The 27,970-nt window shown below is 39.8% G+C and overlaps 1 protein-coding gene across 1 annotated transcript in view; it reads right to left on the bottom strand.

Annotated features, from left to right (window-relative positions):
- The window catches only part of grik3 (glutamate ionotropic receptor kainate type subunit 3), a 135,258-nt gene that overhangs the window by 58,735 nt on the left and 48,553 nt on the right, over positions 1-27,970 (bottom strand). The window contains exons 2-4 of the mRNA XM_033640766.2: positions 3,112-3,285; positions 2,680-2,937; positions 2,344-2,525 (exon numbers count right to left, since the gene is read on the bottom strand). Coding sequence (XP_033496657.1) covers positions 2,344-2,525; positions 2,680-2,937; positions 3,112-3,285 — 614 coding nt within the window. The remainder of the gene's footprint in view (positions 1-2,343; positions 2,526-2,679; positions 2,938-3,111; positions 3,286-27,970) is intronic.

The raw sequence follows: 27,970 nt of genomic DNA, 5'->3' as shown, positions 1-27,970 counted from the left end.
AAGTCCAGTTGCCTACAGTATAGCACTTATGATTAGCATGACCTGGATGACTGATAATCTTCAACCACTTAGTTGTTATGTGTTAATATTTTCTGAAAAAACAAACAAACAAACCAAACCCAAAAAATAATAGTCATCCCTACAACTTCGTCACATTAGAGAAGGTATTGGGTCAGAAATATTATATTTGTAAGTGTCTCCCGGTCCTAGCATTGATGATGTGCTTTTGAGAAGATTTAAAAATATCGCGATATATATCGTGCATTAAGATATCGCCTAAAAATATTGTGATATAATTTTCAGGATATCGCCCAGCCCTAGCTTTCACACATGCATATTTGGGCTCTCCTGTAACAGTTCAATGATGCACAAAAGGCAGCCAAACATGCACCATGCTGCACAAGATATTAAATATTTTTGTAGTCAGACACAGTGGGTTTGGTATTCTTGGCATCGCTCCTAACCTTTTCCTCCCTTATTTTAAAAGCTGTAGCGCCCTGACAATTTGGTCATGGACAGGAACTGTCTGTAACATTTTTGCCTGGAAACCTTCTCTCACTTCCTCTTTCAAGAGGACACTGATTCCTCGGTGCGAGATGTGCAGACTGGCCACGAGCGAATATATGTCAACTTAGATCTCAATAACTTTGGGAGAACTGAGTTATTTAAATAACTTGGGAGGAGATGATGCATTTGGTAAACATGTTAACAGAAGCTGACAGCACTCTGAATGGAGGGGGGGACTATCCACCAGCTTGTTCCTGACATCTATAGAGCATTAGACCACCTACACAATCTCTAGTCTGTGCATCATACTGACAGGTCTTTGTGACTGGCAATCATATATATTAAACCATGTTTTCATAATTAAGAATTTTGGAAGTTATGCCTGTTTGTGGGATGTTTTTTAAAGTCTGGCCGAAAATTCATACATGAAAAGTTTTTTAGCATTGTTTTCTATACTGTATACTTTATTTTCAAAAAATGAACTGGCAAACCCTCGATGCATCGGATGGGGAAGGCCCAAGATCCATTGTAAGGACTGTAGATTACATCAATACAATTTTCCAGCCTGCACTACAAAGCCAGTTGCAGCAGATGCGAAACTAAAGAACTGTGCATCACATCTGATCTCAGCTTGATTCAAACTTTGACATGTTTCTCTGCTTAAAGGGAAACGACAGTATTTTTGAACCTACACTGTATTTCCCATGTGTCTACATCAGTGGTTTTCAAACTTTTTGTGCCTAGGGCACACCAAAGGGCAAACCAAAATCCCAAGGCACACCTGTATTTATATCTGTGCACAATAGCTTCTATAATGTTTGTTATTATCACTCTTATCACGACATAAGACAACAAAAATAAGAAAACATAAGACAGGTAGCTTTCATGACACTGTCTACTGAGGGTCGACCTTTTTTATTAAAGATTAAGATCCATTTTGTTTAACCACAAACAGACTTGAAATCGACATTGCCAACCTCACCAGACTCAATTTGAATACTTACTTAAACACTTATTTACTCACGTATCGCATATTTTCAGATCTAACTGCGTGAATTAAGGGTTTGTTTCGACCAAGTCAGAGTTGGTGGTTGTTGGGGCAGTGGAAAGAAAAACCAAGGCTGCTTTTGTGAGTTTAATTTTGCCTCTGTCGACTATAAACGAAGTCAGTTTTACAAAATGGATCTTAGTCTTGACAAAGAGGTTGACCTCTGTGGGATCCCTTCCATAATGTTGTCAGACACTTTGAACAATAATCTAAGCGTCTCAGTGGAAACAACATCACTTTTAGGGATGTAAATGACAGTGCTTAATTGTCCGCGGGGATTACACTGCAATCTGTTTCGCTCCTCCTAATTTCAAAAATCTTGCTTTGGATTAGTCACTAGGACACAACAACATGGGAAAATAGAGTCCAGGTTAAAAATGACCAGAGTTACCCTTTAAGATCACAAGACAATTGTTTACTCTACGAAGTATATGCTGCACAAGTACACAAACATCTATTGGTCAGTCTCAGATTTGAGATCTATTGTTGGACATTACTGTAGCTCGCTCACTATCGAGGTGCTCTGAGCAGGCAGGTGGCCCAAGTGGAAATCCCTTCCTCTCTGACAGCAAAATTCCACTGCTGCTTAATTATTACCGGCACCCCTTCTGCTGCTCCTCTCGTCCTCCCAAGTTCTTGGCAAGTCATACCCTGAAGTCTGATCAACTGAATGCTAAAGAATCAAGCGGTGCCAGTAACAGCTGTGTGGAAGAGGACCACATGCTTTCACGTGTTCGCCATGCTAAGATCTGACACGAGGAGGGCCTGCGCCACGCTCTCTGACTCACCTGTTTGAGAATCTGCGCAGCCATGTGGTGACTGCAGTCGAAGATGATGCGAAACTCTCGGCTTCGTTTCATTTCTTTGAGAAGGGGTCTCGTGTCCTGCGTGTCGAGAGGAAGCTGACGGATCTTTAGCCTAATGTTGTACCTGGAGGGGGCCATTATCAGCTCCTGTAGTCTTATAAGACCTGAAGAACGGAGGGCACAAATGAATACGTGGCCAACAGTAACACAGGAAATGTGGTCCAGTTTTTCTTTCTGTAGTTCATTGTTTTAGTGGAACAGAGTACTTTGCATATGTGCACTATGGTTATATATGTAATAGTAGGATAGTCTGTTCACCTGTGCTGTCATCGTACACAACAGTGGCTGTTTTCCATTTGAGAAACTGCACCAGGTCCAGGATAGCATAGCTTAGCGAAGAGTAATCCGGGTATAAATTGGCATAAAAGGTGTCCCTGTTGTCCATGGGATGATGTTTCCACCGCACCTGGATATGCGGCACTTCCAGTGCATTGCAAATGGACTGCACAGCATTTGATGACGAGCTATGCGAGGGCCCAAATATTGCAACCACACCTAAAGACAGCTGGTCACAAGCTAGAGAAGAAAGACAAGAGGGTTTGTAAAGTATAAGTGTTACCTCTTCAGTCATAGATTGCTTGAAACTTTAGGTTTGTTCCACTAAATACAAGATTTTGATTCATGTTTTTGACTGACCAGAATCTTGTCTTCCTCCACAATCCTTAAATGAACAGAAAACAAGCCACTCACCTTTTCTTGATGCCTCAAAACTGTCGTAGATATTAATCCTCTGTATGTCATATGTGAGTGTTGTGTTTGGCAACAAAGTCCTGTTTCTGTTAATGTTATTGACAGCAAATTTAAAGGCAAGCTCCTCTGCGCTAACAAGTGAAACAGGTCCATCTGTTTGTTCGAAAATCCCACCTGAAAAACAAAAGAGAAAGAGACATGAGGCCCATGACGACTGGTCACAAACATAATCACAAGCAAAGGGAGAATTCCAGGTAGGGCTAAATGGAGGAAAATATTGAGAGGCATTTGCGCCTCGGACCAGCAGTGAGAGGAGCAGCGCACATAACATGAGGTATTAAATTTGCTCAGCAAACATGGAGCAACCCTCTCCATTTTCAGAGAATGCTGAAAAAACCAATATCAGCTTTGAAGTCCAGAGCCATAATGGATTTAAGGAGTGAGTGTGTGTGTGTGTGTGTGTGTGTCTGTCTGTCTGTTCCATCAGGGCAGCAGAATATCTCAGACTCTTGTCTTTCCATTAAGACGTCCTTTTATTTCACCACATTGGTGGAGCAGATAACTGGAGTTGGGCACTCTTCTTTTACATAAAATTCAAAGGAAAGTATTTTTCCATTTTTTAGATGGGCTGGACTCTGGCTCAAAACTTACAAATCATGTCTGTGTGCACATCAAAGTAGAGTATTGCTTGAGATGGTGGTGTGTGTATCAGAACATCGGTGCTGTACTACATCCCGCAGAGTAGAAGGGAAAAACTTGTTTTTGCCAGAAAAATTAGCTTTTTAATTATAGATTGGACCTAAAGGACAGAATATAAAGCTTTAACCACCAAAATAAAGTATTTTAAATTCAGTTTAGGTCACTTCAAGAACAATTTTATAGATACTGTACATAAAGACAAGTTTGTTTGTTATGGAGATTACTACTCAAGGTGTGAAAATAGTTGTAGTGTCTTCTGTAGCTCTAAAAGGATCTCTATAAATGATGGCGTCATAGCCGTTGCTTTTATAGACCTCATATTTGAAACAGTTAGCCTGCGCTACATGGAGCTAGACACTAGTGGACATTGAACAGGCAGGGGGGTTTACGGACTTGCATCACCTCCAGTCACTTCAGGTAGGGCACTACATCACAAAATACCGACTATTCCAAAGATAAATCAAGCATCAGTCAACGGCAGGGCTTTCTCTTACCAAGCCCTTCATCTTTGGAATCATCTTCTTATCCAAATTGGAGAGGCTAGCTTTGCTTCACTCATTCAAAAGCAAACACATTTATTCGCATCAGCTTTCAACCTTATTTAATTTGCCCTGAGCACTAAACTACGGTTATCCAGCTTTATTTGCATATGCCTATATATATATGTTATACATTTTTGCATGTATGTGTGTGTTTAACACCTGTGTCCAGGTGTAAAATGTACATTTTTTTAATGTGCATACTTGTTGCTGTATTTTACGGCACTTTTTGATTTTTAAAAATATTTCAAATTTGCTATGTTTTGTATGTATTTTATTTCACCTTTACATTTTTATATGCCATAAAATTTTAATGAAAAGCCTAGTCCCAATTAAACACCTAGTCCCTTTTACTAGCCTGGTGTGGCTACACATTTTGACAAATAAAGGCCTGTCTCAATTAGAGGCCTGGTCTGGTTGCCAAGCAGTTCATTTTTTTTTTTTATTGAAGTGCTTCGGATGTGTCCATACATGTCCATTCCTCGATTATCCTGTAAGTTGTTCATATTCCTCAGATCAAGAGAATTAAAAGGGGTTTTCGTAAAAATGAATCCAAGTTGTGGGTATTGTTTTAACAGGATGAACTTATGTTGTGTCAGTATGCCATGTGCCATAACTCACTCTCTTTCTCATGTGCTGCCTGTTGGGGCTAGATCAAATGAATGATTCATAATTGATATGTAGTATAAGTAATATTCCTACTGGTTTAAAGGATCGATTTGATCATATTTCTTGATCTTCGCTGAGCAACAGTTTTGTATGAAAGGAATTAAAGGCCTGTCCCAAATACAGCCCCGTTGATTTCAGTGATTTAGGCAAATAGTAGCCCGGGCTACTAATTGAAAAATTACAGTATTTTGCAAATAGTCAATACTGTTTTATATTACGCACAGCCCTTTGAGACATACTTTGTGATCAATGATGCAATTGGTTGCATTATGGTAAATGTAGGATTGAGTGTTATTTGAGCTTATCCCACACTAGAGACTCAAATCTCGAGCCTGTGTTGCTTCAGCCTTGACTTTTTTTTTTAAAATCTATCTCTTTAAGAGATGTTCCAATACATTTTTTCTTTGTCGATACTGATTCCAATACCTAAAGGTGTTGGCTGATATGAGTACCAATCCAATGGCATTGTATTTGAAAAAAACAAAAACAAAAAACAAACAGCTGTATACGACTAACCTACTTATGTGTCAAGAACCTAAATAAAAAAGACGAATTTAAAGTAATTTTCTAGACCATGTTCTGGAGATATTCTAAAAACAGTAAATAGAGTAGACTTAAATAAATTGCATGGTATCAGATCAGTGCATAGACTTGTATATTTGCCAATACCCAATCCAGCATTTTAGGCAGTATCAGAGGGATTTTCAGTTGGTATCTGAATCTGAATCATAACAACTCCCATCTCTTGAGATGTCTCGTCAAGTCACACTGAATCGTCCTTATGGAGGAAACCCTGCAGAAATGTTGCATGGTGTAAATAGGTGTATGTGATAAACAATAACCCATACCATATGCATGTTTGTATAAAATCCAGTTCAACAACTCCACCTAGCCAGTGCCTATCTCCACATAAGCATTCTCATGCAGCCATATCTCCATAGACTCTATTTAAAATGTGATCACTCTAGATTATGTTACACTGCAACATAGTGTGTTGCTCAAACAGTCCACTCAGATCTAGTTATTTGTGTTTAATTTAACACAGAACATTCCAAAGTCTGAGCATTTTCTGAGGCAGTATCTCTCAGCTACGTCCTCAGCATACATTAAAATAATTTAAGTTCCACAAATTGTGTGTAATTGGTAAAGTAACAAACAGTAACATGTACTGTCAAATGTAAGACAACAAAGTCCCGCGGTGGCTCGGCTGCAGCCTTTAAGAAGACAGTTTAGACAGCTTCTTAAAAGATGCCTGTAGGAACATCAGCTTATGGAGAGACTGGCTCCTCCACCTCCACTCTCATCACATTACCCATTTCAATAACAAAGCAAAGTGTCTCTGCAATCTTCCGTCAATTCTGAAAGAAAAAAAAAAAAAACCTGTCATCTAAAGTTACAAATGTCTGCACTGCGGTTTAACTTTTATGGCCATTATTTGAGTTACAGAGACAACCTTTTGAAACCTGTTCTCTCTGCAGTGAGATCACAACGTTTCTAAACACTAAATATCCGCAGTAGATATCTTTAAAGTTATTTCTGCTGCCTGTTTATGCTGGTTTTGAGTCAGATCTCTCTTTAGGGTAACCTTAAGATGTCTAACCTGCGATGACACAACAAAGAAAAGCAGCAAATCCTCACATTCAGGACTCTGTACCCATGACGTTTAGCCTTCTTGAAATAATCTTTAAAATGGTGAATTAGACACACCTCACCACCCAAAACAATGTCCAACACTTACCGGATTCATATGCATACAGTTACCATTAATATATAATGAAAAGCACAGAGAAATATCAATATAAAGGCTCTAATTTAATTAGGCCTAATGGGATTTAAAGAGCACAGAGTGATTTATTTTATTTTAGTGTTTCGGTGTGTTTGTGTTCACTCACAAATATCGCCTGCCAACCTGGTAGTATTTCACTAATCCTGCAGAATACCTGGTTGCAGAGAGCTAAGCTTGGAAGTAGCACCTGTGACCTGCTGATGCCCCTGAACAGACCCCCAGTGCGTGGATCACTGAATCACACATCTCCGCCACTGTAGGCAGAGTGGCAACTCTGGAAGCCAAGCTCATCTTACTATTTATGACTCAAAGCCTCCCTGGATTGCAAGGGGACGTGATGCATAAACCGCCCGGTGGAATGCGTCACATTAAAATAAATGAATCCTTCCATTTCATGGGGAAATCTCATTAGAGTACATTAAGTAATTGCTGGAGTATATAGTAATTTGACTGTTAAGAGGATAAAATGTGCATTGCTCAGAAGCACTTTAACAAATTTAATAAACAGGGGGGAAACCTGCTCCTTGGGAGGAAAATCCTGCGGATAATTTGCTTTGCCCTTTTCAGAATTCTGCCATAAGCACAATAGCCCCGAAGCCTTAATGTACAACAGCTCCCGCAACTCCATCCAGTAAGAGATGAGCAGCTCCTTTTTAGCATCGCATGAAATTTACTCTAATGATCCAGAGATGGGAATATTATGGAACATGTTTACAAGTTCCCATTTAAACAAGTATACTGAATGTTCGTTACTGCGACGGGGCGCGTGCAATTTGAGATGCATGAATTTCATGAGGTGTTCTTGTGAATCTCAGTCAAAAGGCTTCAAATTAGCATGTCTCCAATAGGCAAGAACACAAAGGCCTTTAATTAGTCTCTAAGGTCCGACCACAATATATAAATCAGCCACTAATTGCAGCCGTTTCCATAATTTGTCCTTTGAGGACTTTGTGGATCAGCTGCATTCAGAAGCCAGAGACTGATGTATGTGAGGAGAGGACGGTTCACATTCGACTCTAAAACTGCAGGAAGTGAGACCAGACAATCCAAACTTAACAGAGATATGACTAGAGACAGTAAGGGCAGCTAGTAATGGTGGTGTAAAATATAATGAAACTGTAAAGCTGCAGTATTGTGTAGAATTATGCAATATAAACCAAATAACACATTTCCTAAATTCTCAATTAGGTTACAATTCTGCACTCCAAGGCTCCAGCATCTAAAATAACAAGCCTAACACAGACTTCTGTAGCTGATAAACCTTATTCCAGTAGTGTAATAAGGCCAACATGTATAATTCATTTGTTAAGCTTCCTAGATTTCCAGATTTAGTTATGCAAAGCAAAGAAGAGCTGCAACGATTAGTAAATTAATCGATTAGTCGATCAAAAAGACAGTTTGATAATCCATTAATCATTTCAGACATTTTTCAAGAAAAAATGTCAAATATTTGCTGGTTTGAGCATCTTAAATGTGAAAATTAGCTGCTTTTCTTTGTCATTTATGACAGTAAATGATGTATGAAATAATAATGTATGCCAGTTTTTGGGTTATGGACTGTTGGTTTGACAAAAGAAGCAATTTGAAGATGTCACTTTTTCCATTTTATAGACTAAACAATCAATCAATCAATTAATTGTGAAAATAATTGGTAGATTAATCAATAATGAAAAGAACTGTTAAAGCAAAGGCATCACCAAAATGCAAACCTGGCATATTACCTCAAAGGTAATATCTTACTGTGTATGTTACAGTTTTAAATATTGATATTGGAACAAAAACACATTTTCAGAAAGGTTTAAAAATCAGTTAAACCAGCAAACGTGGCCAAAGTGCATATTACAAGTCCTTAAATGTTATTAGTTAAGATAATAAATGATACATGAATAAAACATTTGGCCTGCATATAAATGAAAGCCTTTGGTAATCAGCGGTGTGAATGTAAATTAAGTGGAATTTTATTCCAAAGCAGGAGCTGTGGGTGCAGAAGGGTCTGCGAGGCCTAAAGGAACTGACAGAGACAAGATGTGTCGAGTCAAAATCAGAGGTTTCACATTTCAGCTGTACATGCCCTTGCAAAAATCCATGGTGTAGCATGAAAGCCCCCCCACATGTTACGTTCCCGCAAACAACGTGGGCAAGTGCACAAGCATAAACCCACCCTCTGCTGTTGTGCAGTGGCAGACTGCCTGCGAGCCAGCTTAAGTTGGAATCATCTGGGAACCACTGCAAATACTTATTTTTAAACATCGACTGCATTTGCAGACTTGAGACTTCAAAGAGAGTGATCTGAGTGACAGAATGACAGTCTGCCAAAACAAAGCGACATTAAAATAGGATGTTTTTTACGACCTTTACAACACAGTGATAAAGTTATACATTATACAGTTGAGTAGTCACATTGCACCAATATATTTAACCGGGTAGCAGTGGCGGATCTTCCTATGGGGGACATGCCCCCCCAAAATATGCTTGATGTATATTGCTTGTTGACAGTCAGAAACATCCAACATTAGGGATTAAGGAAGATGACGGAGTTTACATTAGACATTAGAGTAGGATAAAATCAAAAGAAAAAAAGCCATCCTACGTTGTTTTTTGTGTGTTAACTTGTCATTAGGCCGTGTTCTTGATAGTTGTAAATGCAATAATTGTAATAGTAAAGAAAAAAGAACAAAAATATAGAAAAATAAAAAACAAATAAATAAATAAGAATTGTACTGCTGAAAATCCAAAAATTCATATAACGGTAATTTTTAAAATTCTGGGTGTTTCACCTCTTTAATTTAATTTAATTTAATTTAATTTAATATATTTAATTTAATTTAATTTAAGTTAGTTTAGTTTAATCCTATTTTATCTTATTTTATTTTGCTTTATTTAATTCTATTTTTTGCATGACTGGGCCTTTATTTACGTTTATAGTAACTTACTGTACTTCAAGAAAAAGATAAAATATAAAAACAATCTAATGTCATCATGTATATATTAAAGGCTTTGATTACTTTAGGGCCCCACTAAATAATACAACAGGCTACATGAACAAATTTAGAATGCATGAAACAGTTGCAAAATTTCAACCATTTTTATTTTGCAAACTGTAACGTAGTAAAAACTTTAACATTGCTTCCTAAACCCTGTGAAAGGGAATCAGTGTGAATTAATAACTGTTGGGTTATAGTTACCAACATTAGTAGGAAAGGACTGCATTTAATAGAGTTCCCCTCTCTCACTCTACACAGTGTGTGTACTGTAGTGCTCTCTCTGGAGTTACAGCAGTTGTTTCAGCCAGTGTGACGCTATACATAAAATTCATATCATACTGGAAATTAAAATTGTTATACTAGATGGACCGGTAAACCTCCCAGCAGTAGCTAATAATACTGATCTTCCAATTTCTGATGACATTGAACCACCTAAAAGATATTTGATTTCTTACTCTCTGAGTTGTATTGGCTCCAATCCATCAGTGCTTTTTTCTTTTTAAATTAAATTTCTTATTTTGGCTGAATGAAGTAGGCAGTGATAAATTTAACCTGTTCTCAAAGCTGCTGTTTGATAAGATGGAGTCTCGAATGTTGTTTTCCCAACGATGATTATTCATTCATTCAATTGTTTGGGCTTACATCCAAGACTGGAGAAGTCACATTTGTTTGCAGTGTAAAGCAAACATGGGTGCTTCTGAAGTGTGTTTGTACCTGTCCTTAGAACAATCAAACACCAACACAACCCGAAAGGCTGTCAGATTAGTGTTCATTATCTCGAGGAATCAGAAAATTTAGATTTTCAGCTGAAGGAAAAATCACTTTAAACTTTGCTTTCAGCTCTTTCCAAAATGGATGCTGTAGCCATGATTTAAAAGCGAGGCAAGGTCATTTTTGGTATCTGCACTTTTTACTGCTGTGGAAAAAAATGTGATACCATTGCCCTTGTTCAACATGAAATCTGTGTAGAGGAGAGGCAAGATCGATGACCTTTCTCTTTTTTTTCTGCCAAGCAACAACCTGACCTTACTCGCAGTTACAACCAGCTTCACAGCAACATTGAATATGATTCCATTACCTCACTTGTCCTTCTGAACCCAAGTTTCCCCATTTTGGGCAGAACAGCTGATTTACAAAGGAAATGCATCACACTAAGATATGTTTCCAGAGCTGTAAGTTAAAAATGAATAAATAGATAACTAATTCAACTGTATATAAAAACAATAAAAGTCCATAACCTCTTGACACAGTAGCTCCTAATCGTTGGACATCTACTGTATGATACATTGTGCTTATAAAAACAAACTCCTTGCTACCAGACAAACCAATGCGAAAGCCCAAACAATGAAACGAGCTCATTATGCTCTTGGATACATGCGTGCTCGCCCACTGCATCTTTGAGTGTTGCTCTTTTGTACTTTCTTTTCACTGGTGGGATTCCCAATCTCCCTGTGAATAGCTTCCTGTCTCCCTGGATGTGCAACAGCACTCAGTTACACAATGATGGCAGCAAACAATGACCAGCACAAAGCACACACACAAACCACCATGAACGTTTTGGAAGTGCAGCCAATTTTTGGGGAAGAATATGTTCGCCTCATAATTATGCGTAACAACACAACTCCTGGGACTAACTGTTATTCAATACGGGGAGCAGCGGTTAAGTTAGCCAATACTGCATTTTGTACCACAGAGTAAAAAGAAAAAAAAAGGCAGGCTAGGAATATGTTACATTTAATCAATGATAAGTATCATGAGAGGAAATTAAGGGTGCTGGTTAATTAATGGTGTCTGGCAGCATGTTGGCTCATTAGCGCACAAAGTCACCTCACAGCAAGAAGGTTCTGGGTTTTGATCTTAGCTGTGGTTCTTCTCCCCATGTTCACTCACGTTTCCCCCCACAGCTCCTGTTTCCTCCCGCAGTTCAAACACATGCAGGTAAGGTGAATCTAAGACATTAAAATTACCTGTGGGTGTTCGTGTGAATGTGTTTATCTATGTGTTGGCCCCGCAGCAGAATCAGTGACCTGTTCAGGATGTTTCCACGTCTCTCTCCTAATGCTCCTATCACTGTGTAAACCTTGTTAAGAATAAGACGGCACAGCTGAATGGATGATTAATTACTCTAGTGAATAGTTTGCGAACTAATGATTTGAAATCTCAACAAATTAATGTCTGAATCTTACCATTAGAGGAACACACATAAGAGGTGTGCATGTGGCAATGAAGCACCTATATGGAGCTGCAAAGTGGGAGGGGTTACTGATTCTGCAGGTGTTTTCCCATTCTGTATTCCCATTTGAAAATATTTATATCTACATGTTACTTAACACAAAAACAATATAGCAATCCTATGATAATATTATAATTATTTATTTGCATAGCACTTATCTAAACAAGGTTACAAAGTGCTTCACAAACTGCATAGAAATAAGAGAACAAAACAATACAATGGTAAAAAACACAAAAGTTACAAATCACGTAAGTACAAATCAGGCATTAAAGGGGAAAGCTGTCCTATAAAAGTTTTAAGCAACAATGGGTAATGTGCTAACCAGCCTAATCCCCTCAGGCAGAGAATTCCAGAGCTTCAGGGCATAGATGGCAAAAGCTTGGTCCCGTTAAGTTCTGTGCCCAAGTTTAATTTTTCCAAACTTTCTTTTGGATAAATCACATTTTGTCCCTATTTTCTGGCATGGTGGACGGCTCAAATTACCACACTAGAGCCTGGGCCTCTGCCACCGTGTAGAAGAAGTCAGTCAGAGGCACAAATCAGTGCTGTTGCAAATTCAAAACACTTCCCTGCTGCAGTTGAGTGCTCCACCTGTGAGCCACCAAACACTGTCTCATGGATGTACCATTAGATTTGGATACTGGAACCCAAGACGGTGCCTATTCAATGAGAATTGCTCGCCTGCCGCATACACCATAAAAAGTCACTAGCTTGCATGTTTACTACCCCGTTATGCTGCTCACTGAAAATGCACGGTAGTTTCTCCTGCTGGCCCCACCCACGGGTTATTGCTCGGCTGATAGACTTTATTATGATGACATCACAGGTTTTTAAGTCACTTTTCTCGGCTCAAAGAAAGTTTTCCAGATATAAAACCTTAATGGATCTAAAATTCATGATAAAGTCATAACTGACTATTAATGCAGTGTGAGGTGTCCCATCAACACTTTTATAGATGTTTCTTTTACAGTGGTGTTTTTGATGGTTTACAATGGTGATTTTTTTTGTTGCAATACTGCCAATGGCCACTGGGAAAAATTGGAAGCAAAGCTGAGCGGTGTTCCTCAGGGCGTGCATTTTCTATAGGAATATGAATGCAAATTTGACTTCCTGGTACCAGGGACATCCAATTTATACATCACTGATATAAAATCAAACTCCACACAGAAGGGCTCCCCCACCTCGATGATCGAACCTCCCACCCCAGGTTCGAGGAACACTCTTGCTGTGAGGCAACAGTGCTAACAACTGCACCACCATGCCCGTTTTCTCTGAGTACTCCGGCTTCTTTGCACAATCCAGAGACACGTAGGCTAGGTTAACTGGCGACTCTAAATTGGCCGTAGGTGTGAATGTAATCGTGAATAGTTGTCTGTCTCTATGTGTCAGCCCTGTGATAGTCTCTCGACCCTCTTGCCCAATGTCAGCTGGGATAGGCTCCAGCATTGCCCGACCCCTAACAGGATAAAATGAATGACCAATATAAAATCATTATGTTGCCACTATTCAGGCCACCGTATTATGTGATATACAGTGTGTTAGCGTGGTATAGAATAGTGACAGATAACCAGAACATATAGTGGTTCATGTGCTGTGCTAATGTCTATGCTTGGCTTCATCAAAGTGTTATTTGTTGGACTATAAAGGTCTTTACTGTTGATAGTGTTTAAACTGATAGTGTGATGACTGGCGGGTATGTGCTGCCATGCTAATGTTTGCACACATACTTATTACAAAACACCACAGCTGACTCTCAACAGTGTAAATGACTTATGAGTCTGATGAATGAATCTAAATCATAAAAGTGTTATCTTTAATATTTTTTAGTGTGTGTGCTCATCTTGCATTGCAGCCATACACAAGTCACATTGTGACAGCACCATGTTGGCTTATTAAAAGTATACAGTATTGTTGGGGTACTCAGTTTAAGCCAAATGAAACAACAAAAACATGTCACATCAACAAATTAAAAATTGTTTTAAAATATATAAAAGATACCACCTTGACATATTTCAGGTTTAGTCTTATCATTACTGTGTTTACAGACATAAAGTTATGTTAGGAGCAAAAGGAGACTATCAATATGATATGTTTTTCTTACGAGGTTATTTGGTCAAAAAGCTTTCTAAGAGGGTTTGCGAACAATGTTGCATATGTAGGCTTAATAGTGTTAAACTTGAACAATTACAGAGGCCATGTTATGGTTGGCATCTGCTGTTAAGTGTTTGCGTTCGCTGATAATGCATGAAAATTATTATAAATAGAAGAATAAAGCGTGCACTTAAGTTAAATGGCAGCTAATGTGCATCCTTCACTCTAGCCACAACAATTCTAGTCAACAATGACCTTATACTAAGCTCTTATTAATGCCCGTTTAATCCCCTTAAAACCAATTATATGAATCTCTAAACATATAGTGAGACAACAGTGGTTGCATCGGGATTTGTGCTCTCTAACATAGTAATTATGTGACCCATTCAAATGTCACTGGGCAGTGGGAAAATACTGAAACAATACTGCCAGATTCTGCTCACATATTAAACATTAACAACACTCACTCATATACTTCAGTCCAAGTCCAAGTCCAGTGTGTAGGATATAGAGGGATAAACTGGCATTCATAACATCAGGGGTGTAACGATCCATTGATCTAGATCAATATATTGATTCAAAGATCAACGATACAGTATCATCAATGCAAAGTAAGAACATCGATCTATACTGTCATCTTCACGCCTTTATTTTGAAATTCTGTGTCACTGTCAAACAGCAGCGGGCAGTGCCAAGAGAAAAATGATGAGGATAACGTTATCAAATCGGGAATATATCCGCAACTTCTCTCTATAGCAACATTAGCTGCTCTGTTTCAACAATGTTCAGCTGAAAAAACATGCATGCAGGCTGAAATTTAATCTTACTGTTCTGTCATTTCATTTAATTTGTTAAGCTATGAGTAGAGGAAAAAAAGTCCACTAGCTGCTAGGCTAACTTATAGGGCAATAACAAAAAAGTCGATTTGTCGACGTGTCGACGTCAGTGGCACAAGTCGACACCCCCCGGGAGGAGTCAACAAGTCATGTGTTTTTTCCCTCTCTCTCTCTCTCTGTGTGCTTGTGTACGGAATGCAATCGCTGCCTCTGATTACGCTGATACTTTATCCTTGACGGCGTACTATAAGCGGAGCAGACTCCACGTGGAATGTCCGCAGTCATTCGGGCTGTCATAGTCAAGCGCACTTCCGCGTTGTAGTTTCCTGTAAAAATGTCCGTGAAAAATCCCCGCGATGTGAAAAATACATGCCGAGCTGTCACTGGTGCGTGGAGCGGAGTCCGCGCGGTCATAAAATCTGAGCTTTGCGCGCACAGGGCTTGCGGACGTCCGCTTTGAGTCCGTGCGGAACTCCGCAGAGTCCGTTCTGCGTACGTTCTGCCCGAGTATGTTCGGGCCTTGACACACATCACATGTGTGGAAATACTTCACTTTCCTCCGCCGTGTCAATGTGATGACGTCATCAAATGACTTGTCGACTCGACTCAACTTTATTGACAGATAAGTCGACCTGAAAAAAATCAAAGTCGTTAATGCCCTACTAACTTATGTAATGTAAACATGCTTGAGCTAATAAAGAGTCACTAGCAAAAGCAATGGTTTTGTCTATGAACCATGAACATGTTTTATGGCTATTGGGAGAAGTTTTCCTTCAGGGCTTTGAGCCAGATAAACCTGAAGTTTTATGAAAAAGACGATGGTTTGGGTTAAAATGAAAACATTTCTTTGAGGAAGGGCTTTCTGGCAGAAATCCCTGTTGATTAATTTACTTTGTGCTGTTTTACGTGTGTTAGTGGAATCAATTTAAAGTAAACTTTTCTACACTAATTTATGTGTTGTTTTTATCTTTTATAGCCAGAAGTAAAAAAGAAAGGGGTGGGAGCGTCTCCTGAAATCCATCGTGTTAAATGGGCATTTGATGTTGTCTCATATCGATCACATGCCCCCGAGTCACATCAATTCGAAATCGTATCGTGGCAAACTTTGTAACATCAACAAATATCGTAACGTTGTCCAGAGAATCGGTATAATATCGTATTGTGATGAAACTGGAACTATGTTATCATTTGTTTCTAATCCCTTGAAACTACGAGAATTGTGTTTCGTTAAGTTAGAATGAGCCGTTTTCATTTGCAGGGGGTCTCTTTCACAAATCTGCCATGTTGTTTCTACAGTAGCCCAGAATGGACAAACCAAACACTGCCTCTAGATAGGCTCATCATGTTGGCCACCATAGTTCTCTAATATGAGTGATACTCAACTTCCGGACTGCCATAGAGTGATAGGTGGCCTGACACCCATTTTGTAATTCACATAAAATTAATTGATTCACACTAATAGAGCTTGTTTATTAAAAATGTGCCTGGGGAGCATTTCCACATCCCAATAGAAGTCCTTGCTAGGCCATGAATTTCCTCAGTTCATAGAAACTGGCCCCTGGTTTTTGCAAAAGTGGCCCCCATGGAAGGCAAGCTGAGTACCCTTGTCCTAAGTAGACCTTTAAAAGTCATAATTTCTACCTGTATTATCAGTTCCAACCACTTTATTTTCATTAACTATTACCAGTTCACTGAAGTCTTTTTGGAGTCAATAAAAGTGTAAGAATCTACTGATACCTGGTTAATACAATTAATACAATGTAGTGACTGTAATAGTCTTATTCAGTTCAACTCTGATCCCATTTCACTGGGCCAATGATTGAGTCAGAGAGGAAAAAGAATACTAAATTAGCCCCAACAAATGACCCTCCATATTAGCAACTTGAACCATGCTGTCAGTAAGGAGGTGGGTTAGGGATTCCTTATCCATAACCTTGACACTGAATTGATCAGAGGTGATCTGCAGCAGAGTTCTGGCAAATAAAAATATGGTTTAATTGCAACTTCACCAAGAGATGTTGAGCGGTTTCTTTCACAGCTCAACAACAGTTTGGATATTTAACTTTTTGAGGAATTATCATCAAGTTTTTAGAGATTTGAGTACTTAAAATGGTCTCAACTTTATCTCTCATGGCATAAAATGAATACAGCTTTTCTACTATACCTCACAACCTCAAATTATAAAGCAATAAAGATTTGGTCTAGCATCTAGAGCTGGTTGACTTGATGCCCAATACAAAGAGATCTAGCTTTAGTCCCCACCCAGTGTGTACAAGTGGCATCTGGTCTAAATCTAGGAAAGTGAAAATGACAGATTGCGCTCTCATATGTCGAAAAACTCACTCACTCCAAAGGCAATATTCAACACTTGAAAAAACATGAAACCAACTGTTACAAAATATATAATATATACAAAAGTGTCCCACAACAGATTATTATTGATGTTATTAGTGTTAAGACCATTGCGCTATTGCAGATATAACCATCCATATCTATGTGAAATCTCAAGCAATAAACATCAGGTAAAAATATTTTCCCATAGATTTATCACCCTGGGGAATAACACCCTCAATGTATTTATTCATAGTGCAACACATTTGCAGCAGGTTCACACACACATATAGACATTATTTCCTCCCAGAGCATACTGTAGATAAAGCTTGCCTCAGTGACTTGTCTTTCTCACACACACACACACACACACATACACACACACTCACGCACACACACTCGCACAGACACACACACTGTCTCTCTGCAAAGCCGACTTGAATTAGAGCTTCCATTTGTCACTCAGACTGATTCATGCAGTCTTCATTGTTGTCTTAATGATGTATTTAACTTACTATTTGCAACTACCAACAACGTGGCAAATAATTGTTTCCTCAAATACTCTGCCTCATAGCAATCCATTAGCTTATGTAGAATGAGGTTTATATTTCTTACTCTGACAGGCTGTGTGCATATATTAAATGCGTGCTTTGTTATATTTTTTAACTTATTCTCTCTAACCACTGAGGGCTTTAGCGTGTCCTCGACTAGTTTTACTGTGTTACAGGATCCAAAGCAAAGAGATTCCTACCGTTTAACAATTGCGTATTGATAATTGATGGCGGCAGGAATCTCTAACGATGGAAGGAACAGATGGCGCAGGTTCAAGCCCACTTAATAATAAGTATTTGTCCTTGAGCCACGCTGACTGCTCTGAAGTTTACCACATTAGAAACATAATAAATTAACAACAGAAATCAAGGAGAGAGAATTCATCAGGAATATTCGAAAACAGTTATTCTTAAATTACAGAGACAGTGTTTTAAGTGTTGAGGCATTTAGACGAATGTGTCGCGTGTCTACAGCTTTAACGGATCATAATATATTATCATATAAATTGAATTTGGGCTTCTAATGTTTGTGTCCATAATGAGAGGGGCTGTTTTAATTATGTTATTTCGCCGTCTAACTCACCGTCCACATTGAATCTCCATCCAGCTCTATCACAGCTGAGAGGCATTCTTATTTATTTGATACGATTAGTAGTACTCATGCAGCCCTATAATGTTGTGATATCCCCTCTGTCAGAGGACTGTCAGGTAACAACACATTTGTAAAATCTAATTTTATGCTCAAGTGGTTCTGCTTCTGCAATTTATCGCAGCTATCGCTCACCCTCTCCCCTGCTCGCTCTTGCTCGCTTTCCCTTACTGCCTCTCCCTCTCCAGTCTCCACCCTCTCTTCCCAGCTTAGTGAGGTGTTTTGATCTCATTATCATTCCCAAACATTCACACCGGATAATCTGTCAGGGCGGGAGCCTGTGCTCTGCACCGTACAGGGCACCCCGGTCATGATTAGGGGTGTCGGGGCGTGCTTGCAATGAAAATCCCTTTTTTTTCTCCCTTTAAACCAAACTAGAAGTAATGGGTATATCTTTCTCCCCATGTGCTATAAAAACTCGGCTCTGTCAATTAGATGCTTTAGTAAAGAGAAACTGCCTCATACTGTATGAGGACAATTGTGGGACAACCCAGCGCGGACACAGAATTGATTAGCCAAACTGAGCGGCGGGACTCGGATGCCCTTTTACAAACCACAAATCCCTTTCCAGAAACACTGCACAATGCACACTGAACCTCCATTAGACAATCCTGCTCCACAATGCGCGATACAGACAGCCACCTCCCCCCGTCTGTGGCCTATTGTTATCACGGAGGTAAAACCCTCCCTATGCCAAATCCTCACCTCACCGCCAGTTCAATCAAAGGCTCTGCCAGGAAAACGGGGAGCGAGACAATGGTAACTAATGCCAGGTGGATGGGGGCTCTGAGCTGTGCCAAGCTACCTGTGTCCATCACCATCCCTACCCCATCTATCTCCTCACCCACTGCCACCTTTTCTTTGTCCACATATGGTGGCAGAAAATATGCAGACCTGCAGCCTTGGCACTTTGTCATGGTGGGACACAAAGGTAGCCGACAGCGGGGAAAAAGCTCCACACTGTGCATAAACAACAGCTCCGGAAGGTGCACCTACAGTAATGTGTGTGTGTGTGTGTGTGTGTGTGTATGTGTTCAGGAAGTGGACTTACATAAAGATAGATACGGGATAAAGTTAAATATTGTATCCTTGGCAACATTTGTCAATAAGCAATTTGATCATGACCCCAAACAAGCTTACTCACCAGCTATGCTGTAGCTGCCTCCTCTCTCTGGGTTAAAAATACAGTACACATACATTGCTGTGTTTGTTTCGTCTTGTTAAAGAGGGGGCGGCTGTGGCCCAGGAGGCAGAGCGGGTCAGCCGCTAATCAGTGGTGATCGGTTCGATCCCTGGCTCCTCTGTTCAAATATCCTTGGGAAAAACACTGGACCCAAATTTGACTATACTTATTCTGTGAGTGCGTTAATGGTTAACTGAGTAGCAGGTGGCACCTTGTATGGTAGCTACAGCCGTGTAAAAGCGCTTTGAGTGGACGGAAGACTAGAAAGGCGCTATACAAGAGCAAGTCCATTTACCAATGAACAATAAAGGTATTTATCAAAAAGCCAAATATACACTTTATTTTGTGATATAGGCTACATTTCTAACCCACAACCCCAGCTTGGATTTATACTGTGAAGTCCTTTCTGTCCTTTGTGCCTAGAAGATACTCGTTCTTGCATCCCAGCTGTGAAGCCTCCACTGCTGGCCTCATATACCCTCTCTCACTATCTCATCATACCCTAATATTGTCTGTAGCATTCATCCATGCATAAAATATAAAACATGGCTGTAAAATCTGGAATTGACCTTGTAATAGGGATGCTTGACAATATCTGCACATCATTGGAATCGGCCAACATGGTGATAATATTGGTACAGTACAGGCCAAAAGTTTGGACACACCTTCTCATTCAATGCGTTTTCTTTATTTTCATGACTATTTACATTGTAGATTCTCACTGAAGGCATCAAAACTATGGATGAACACATGTGGAGTTATGTACTTAACAAAAAAAGGTGAAATAACTGAAAACATGTTTTATATTCTAGTTTCTTCAAAATAGCCACCCTTTGCTCTGATTACTGCTTTGCACACTCTTGGCATTCTCTCCATGAGCTTCAAGAGGTAGTCACCTGAAATGGTTTTCCAACAGTCTTGAAGGAGTTCCCAGAGGTGTTTAGCACTTGTTGGCCCCTTTGCCTTCACTCTGCAGCTGATATCAGCTGATTATTAATTATTAAAATTGGCCAACATGCTTCTTCTTATTTTGCACATTGAATAAATATTACATACATTGAAAAGCATTGTATGTCATGTCTCCATCTGCTGGTGGGCTGTCACAATAAAAGTATGCGTGCACAATATGATGTTAATTCCACTACTGAAGAGAGTTGATGATCATAAAAATTAGGTAGGGAAAAAAGTGGGTGTATCAGTATCTCTTATTGTCCAAATAAGTTGTAATGTATCGGCATATCGGATATCGGCAAAAAATCCAATATCCTGCATCCCTACCTTCATATGTGTATATTGTACACATCTGGACTTGCTTGAGTTTCTTGTCCAAGTGAGAATGGGATAATGGGTGAGAATGGGCTGGACCCATCTAACCTAACGACACACAAAATGGCTGGGTGGGTCAACGATTCACATGTGACCTTAACGACTCTGTAAGGGTTCACACCCACACAAAGCTTAAAGCCTTCGACCCACCAGTCAGTTAGGACTGAACAAGCTTCTTGGATGAGAGGCAAAACGTCTTCAGGAAACTCAAGCAAGTCCAAATTCCTACAATATAGCACTTAAGATTACCATGACCTGGATGACTGAGAGTCTTCACTGACACGCATCCCTACCTTGTAACAATTACATTCTAAAAGGTAATTCAACTCTAAAGCACATAGTGCAGAAATCTGGCGACTCTTTACTGTATGCGCTAAAACTCCCAAGAACTCTGTACGTGCCTTAATTGAAGTGGTGTCACATCGGGTGTTTTTTTTAATCAGCTACAAAAAGAAACATGTCAATCAAATAAATAATTTATGCCTGACATAACATTACTTGTGCAACAACAATGAAAAAAATTATATAACAACATAAAAATAAAAGTGACAGACTGTGATTATATTTGAAAGGCTAATTACAGGATGTTTTCAGAAAATGCCATAAGAGAGTTATTTTAGCAAGTAACTCAACATAAACAAACGACTGAGGGATTTCCCCTCGTCTTGAGAAGACAACACAATTTGAAGCATGAAACATTTTCTAAGACATTTTAAACCTCTAACCCTGAACCATCATTGCTCAAAGCGTGGTCTGCGGGTCAGTGGCGGCTCTCAGAAACATACAGTGCAGCCCCTGAACATGACATGAAATGCATTTGCGGTCCATTTCAACACATTCGCTTTCAATAGCTTATATTCAATACACTACAAGGACACTGCATCAGACTGCACCCCCTAACAAGAATCTGTTAAGTTAGGTATGATGACTTGAAAGCTACTGGTTGCACAACAACTTGTGGCACCTCACAAGTGTTGCAGAAATTATGTTCAGTCGTCAATGCTAGTGCTCTTAGCAAAGGTAAGCCATTGTGGTGGACAACTGGCAACTGCACTTTTCCTGTGCAGCCCTCAATCAGTCACTCAGTCATCAAAACTTTGAGCAACCCTGCCGAATAAACTCAAATCGTCCCAACTTGCTAAAGACAAAGTAACAACCATGAACCAGACACTAAACAAACTATAGTCTTTCCAGGACAACTGAAAATGTTTGTATAGGATTGGTCTGAAAATATAGGTTGTCACCCATAAATGCATGGCTGTGTCCCTTTTCCCAGTCAGACCCCCAAGTGGGCTCTATCTGCCAGGAAAGCAAAACACAGTGATTTCTCTGAGCATCTCAGCTGCTGCTGCAGTGGAGTAAAGGCCGCGTTCGTACAGACGGCAGCACTGTGTAGAAAAACGCATTCTTCATTCCAATGAGACCACTGTGTTGACACAGCAGGGGTGCCACCATAGTGGGCTTTAGCACAAGAAAAAAAAACAATGAAAAATGAAAAAAGAGCAGGCTTGTTGGGCAAAAAAGTGGAACCTGGCTCCATTTGTCTTCTGCAGCATAATGTGACAACATATGGCAAAGTGTTGCATTGGCCAATCAAGCACTTCACATGTGCACATTTCTGGTAGTTTGTACATGAACAGGATAGTTCTACTTTTACCTGCCAATCTTAGAGGCAGTTGATAAAGTCATTTGCCTGATATCAGACAAAACTGTCGACTCATTACACTCTGTTTCCATCTTCAGTCTGACATTGCGTCCACTCTAACTGATTTCCACGAGAGGTTTGATTTTCCCTAACCAATCACTAGGGACTAGGGCTGGGTATCATTTAATTATGATACCAATACTAATAGTAATTTAATTACTTTAATTACTTTTGAGCATTTTGGTGGAACCTCAGCACGCACTCAACTGCCAACTTTATCAAATACACCAAGCACAACTTTACATATGAGGTTACATTAAATTGAAAGAGATGCTTCTGGTCATGGGCTGCAAGCAAAGCCATGCATATATTTTTCTAGATTCGGGCACATAAAGGATCGGATGCAGGTATCATTTGACTGGAGAAGTTTCTATACCACTCAGTACAGGTTTAATTTGTTCGATATCTGCCGAATACAGATACCCAGCCCTACTAGAGACCAATATATCCTAAATCTAACATCATTTTGAATTGGTTCTGGTGCATGGCTTTAAGGGTGGCAGTAGCTTAGTCCATTGGGACTTGGGTTGGAGGGTCACTGGCTCAAGTCACCATCTGGACCAAATATGGAGCGTTGACTGGTAGCTGGAGAGGCACTGGAGGGCACCGCCAAGGTGCCCAAGCGAGGCACCGAAACCCCAACTGCTCAGGGCGCCTGTCCATTGGCAGCCCCCTCGCTCTGACATCTCTCCATTTAATGCATGTATAGGTTCTGGTTGATTTAAAAAATTGAATTTCCCCTCATGGATTAATAAAGTATATCTTCTTCTTGACACTAGCTTTACGGTGGCATTAGTCCTGCCCATGGTGCTGATTGTCTTATTGTTAGTACCCCCACAGTTCTTATCACAACCGCTATTTCATGTCACGATGTCGGACGAATCAATCAACTCGGTGGAGTGGGCAAATTCCGATAAAAAGATTGTTGCTGCGATAACGTTCCATACTTGTAATGTCTTGTCTCACAGTTTCACAGTATATGCACAGTGTTTTGGCATCTGATGAGCCTTTAGCGTAACTGATCGACTACTTAAACCGGCCTGTGTTACATCTCATTGTGTCACCAGTACTTATAACAGCAGGCCCCCTCCAACGCAGCCCCTGGCCTTTCTTAATGACGGGCTGTTTACAATCTTAGGACCCGCTTACCTGTCGCACTCTTACATACAAAACACACTTCGGTGTTTAAGGTTCATTCATTGTAATTGTACAACACGGTGTCGCACAGTGAAATGCAGTTGTAGTCCCTTTATGCTACAGAAGAAAAAGAACAGACATGTATTCCTGTAGTGCGTTTGTTGAATTTGCATCGGGAGGAATGTAAACAGCAGCAACAAAAGATTGCTGCTTTTTATTCTCACGATACTGGTGCTGCCCTCAGTAGTTTGATGTCTTTTTTCTCTCTGTACGTCGTTTGAAGCCGTCGGTACGAGAATGGCCGACTCAGAAAGTTTGAAGTTACTGAAAAAAATGTGAGGAACAATTTTAAGAGCTTCTCTTAGGTGCTTTCATTCTTCCATTACTGTGTGTTTCATTTTATATTACAATCAATATAATGTGAGGTGTGTTAGTGAAACAGCAGCACTGAAGGCTGAGCGTAATAGACTTTCACCTCAAGGCTTCACCATAGAGTTTTATGTTCATATTCTTTGCGACGGGTCACTTCGGGGCTCCGGGGCTTCATTTTCATTAGAAGCACTTTGGAAGGACCTTTTAATTTTATTGTCACAAACCTGTTGCGGACCAATTGACTCATCCCGAGGGTTAAAGCACCACAGTTGGATGTATAGTCTCTAAAGTGGAAGGTTATATAACTACTCTAGGTCACACAAAAAAATTGTGCGGCGTAATTGACATTGATTTTACAACAAAAGGTGCAATTAATATCAAGGCCTGTGTTTATCCCTGCAAGCTGCTTCAAAGTCCATACTAAAATGGAAAGGCATTGTTTAATTTAGGCCACCTTATCACAGTGCAGTTTTGACAACCACTTAGTTGCTTTAATGCTTAACATAATTAGAACAAGAGTTTGAGTTCAGCTACGTATAAAACTCTTTGACAGTGCTATTATCGTCCCCCACCCACAGAAATTAGTGTCTTTTGCCAGGGGCGTAATGAAAACAGGACGTAAGTATCTTTTATGATCTCACGTCTTGCTTCCTCAAAAAGGCAGTAAACATCTCAGGCAGGCTTTTATAATATTTTCAACTGCAAGACAGGAAACCCACATAGCACCTAAAAGTAGCCCAAATAACGAGGCGGATGTTTCAATATTTGTTATAAGATTAATTAATATCTAAATTAAAAATACAGCTCAATTATATTTTGCAGAGACAAATAAGGGCCTGGAGCTGATAGGTTGATGGGGGTCCGAAGACAAGAGTCACCCTGTTTTTCAAAGTCATTGCAGGCGCCGCTAAATATAAATCTGCCCCACTTATTACTGGATGGACCACACATGCAAAGTTAATGTAGACAAATGAGGGGGAGGTGCAGGTCGGATCATTTGGGACACCTCTGGCTAGTTTCTGGGACAGCAGGCACTCAAATGGAAATTCACTGTGTCTGCGAGTGCGTTCACATCCTCCTGGAACAAGCCCAATCTTAACACATCTGAATTGAAGCCCTGGGCGCTCATTTCTGCCCACATTCTTGTGCTTTTCTGGTGGTATGAGTGGGGAGATTATTCCCCTCAGGGCACGTTCTGTAGAGGGGCCATGTACTCATGAGGATTAGTGGAGAGCACGGCGCAATGAATGTGAGGGACATTACCTGATATCGTCAGGACGAAATCCGACATTTATAGAATCTAAATTTAAGTGACTACAGGTGGGCTTTTTCAGTTTAAGCAACTGCAATAAAAAAAAATACCACATTAAAAAGCTCAAGACTGCAAAAACTATCCTTAATGATCAGTTTCAAAGCGCACCCCCTCATGACTGTGTGTAAATCAACGTGTTTGACAGCACTGATGTGACTGACAGCCAACATGAATCCTCTCTTGTAAACACACTATCCAAGGCCAGTCATGTAGTTTCATGAAACAGAGGAGCCGCGATAGGTCGAGATTTGAATCACACACACAGGACTGTGTTTTTCCAATGATCGCTATTCAAAAACCAACTTGTTAAATAAACGTATCAATCTCCACCTTCCAGACACCTCAGGGTTGTCCTGGGGATGATAAGACAAAACAAAATTATAGGATTATGTGAGAAAACTGATGCGTACACGTCATGTCCTGAACGAGAGCCATTTATTCTCAGTGTGGAGAACAAAATGCACAGAGCTTATATTTTAGTTCTTTTTCAAACATGGCTCGACTATTGTAGGTTTATAATAAAAGCTGCCTGTTTTATCACAGAGCACAAGCATTATTCCTAAGCACTTTGCACCGTCTTTTCAAAGCCGATTAGAGCACGGAGAAGGAGGCCAGCTCATCCTTGCAAAGGCAGGATATTTACATTTCAGTGCCATGTGCAGTGAATTTTAATTTGGCTGCTACGATTTAACACGCCGGATTCCTAGTAGTTTCACACATGAGTGCTTAATGGCTTCGTTAACATCCTGAGGGACTTTCCTCATTACCTGATCTGGTCAACTCTGACAGGTGCAACGAGTCTCATCACTGATCTTTGTTCATAGTGCCAAGTTCCCTCGCACCATCGATCGCGGTGGAATCGAAATCAAAGAAACACATGTGAGTCAAAAAGCCACAGCACAAAAAGAAACGTCAGTCAGTGGCATAAGGGAATAATTCTAATGAGATCAGTGCCCTTGACAAAAATATACGGCCCAAAGTTAAATGTCTAAATTATTCCTGTATTGCCTCTCTGAGTATCTTTGGACGCAGACCAAGAACACCATTAGGCCATTTTAAACAAACCCATTAAGTATGTGTTTCATTACACAGGCACCGATAAAGTCCTAAGGTAATGCTGTGGAAAAAGCTTAAGATTTTTTATTTGTTTTCCTCTATTTAATACACCAAAAACATTGGATTGTCAGCTGTATGTGTCCTTGAAACTGAAACGCTCCAGCATTCCATGTATTCATCTCGACTTCATGGAAACGCCCTCCGAGGACAGAATTCAAAATACTTTAATAAAACGTCACATATCAAATTCCAGCCTGAAGGTCACTGAAGTTATCTGGAATTAAAGACAGTTCATCTTCCCGAAACAATAATTCAAACACCTTGTTTCCTAGCGTCTCATGTTTCGAAACAACCTTGTGTGACACTTTTAAGAATCTCAAAATGCGCAAAGTTCAAGATCATCCCGTCTTTACAGAGCTCCCTCTGTGTTTAGTAATCTGAATAATGAAAAAGTGTTCCCCTGTACTTCTATTGATGTTTATCGCACTAAACGTTGCGAATTACACAGATATTTGATTTTTTTAAAAGTATTATTTGAAGGTGACTCGAGGAAGGAGTTGGAAAAACATCCTAACAGCTCTACTGTCTTCTTGCCAGCATCTTCTGACCGCCGCAACAACTTGTTTTCATCACTTCCTCTACCCTCTCCCTCCGAGTGATGGTCACACACGCTGCACAGCATAAATTGTCTTCACTGTTCGCTTTGATCCCTGACATGGACATGGCATGCCGCTAAAGCAGCTCCTCATGGAGTACTGACAATCAGGCAGCACTTTGTTGTTGAAAGAACACATAACATGTGGGCACCTTGTGGATCGCCTATACAACAGGCTGTGCATCATGTCTGTTCATTCACCTGAAAAACACAGTGGAAATACTGAGCTGTCTGAAGCCGCATAATGATTTAGACTGTGGACAACTTTGTGACTGGAGACTGTGCATGGAATAAATCTACTGTGAGATATAAATAGAGACTGTTAATGTTTATAGGGCGTTCAAATGTTTGTTGAATAATTTAAATCACTGTCACTCCAACTGAGCAAGGTCAAGTAAAGCAATCAGTTGTGACAAGCTGCAGGAGCTGTAAATATTCTCTCATAATTTTTGGGACATGATAACTTTTAATAAACCTGGCTCCATTCTCTGATATTTATTTTCCAATGAAGGCCTGCTATTATTGTGTTCTTGACCTTGTTTAAGTGCTCACTTAAGGCTGTCTGTCATTTCTGATTATAATGTTGCTTCTATTACTCATGTGTGAGCCGCAGTATTTTTAAACTCCATCCTTGGTGAATTTTGCTCAGAAATGTGTAATAAGTTTGGTACATGTATGGGTTACAACTGACAATCATTTTTGTTATTTAATTTTTGCTGATGTGTTTGGTCTATAAAAGATCCAA

This window comes from Epinephelus lanceolatus, chromosome 10 (genome assembly GCF_041903045.1).
Source record: "Epinephelus lanceolatus isolate andai-2023 chromosome 10, ASM4190304v1, whole genome shotgun sequence".
NCBI classification, from domain to species: domain Eukaryota; kingdom Metazoa; phylum Chordata; class Actinopteri; order Perciformes; family Serranidae; genus Epinephelus; species Epinephelus lanceolatus.
The sequence above is the reverse complement of the archived record's forward strand: the minus strand, read 5'-3'. Positions and strand labels throughout refer to the sequence as shown.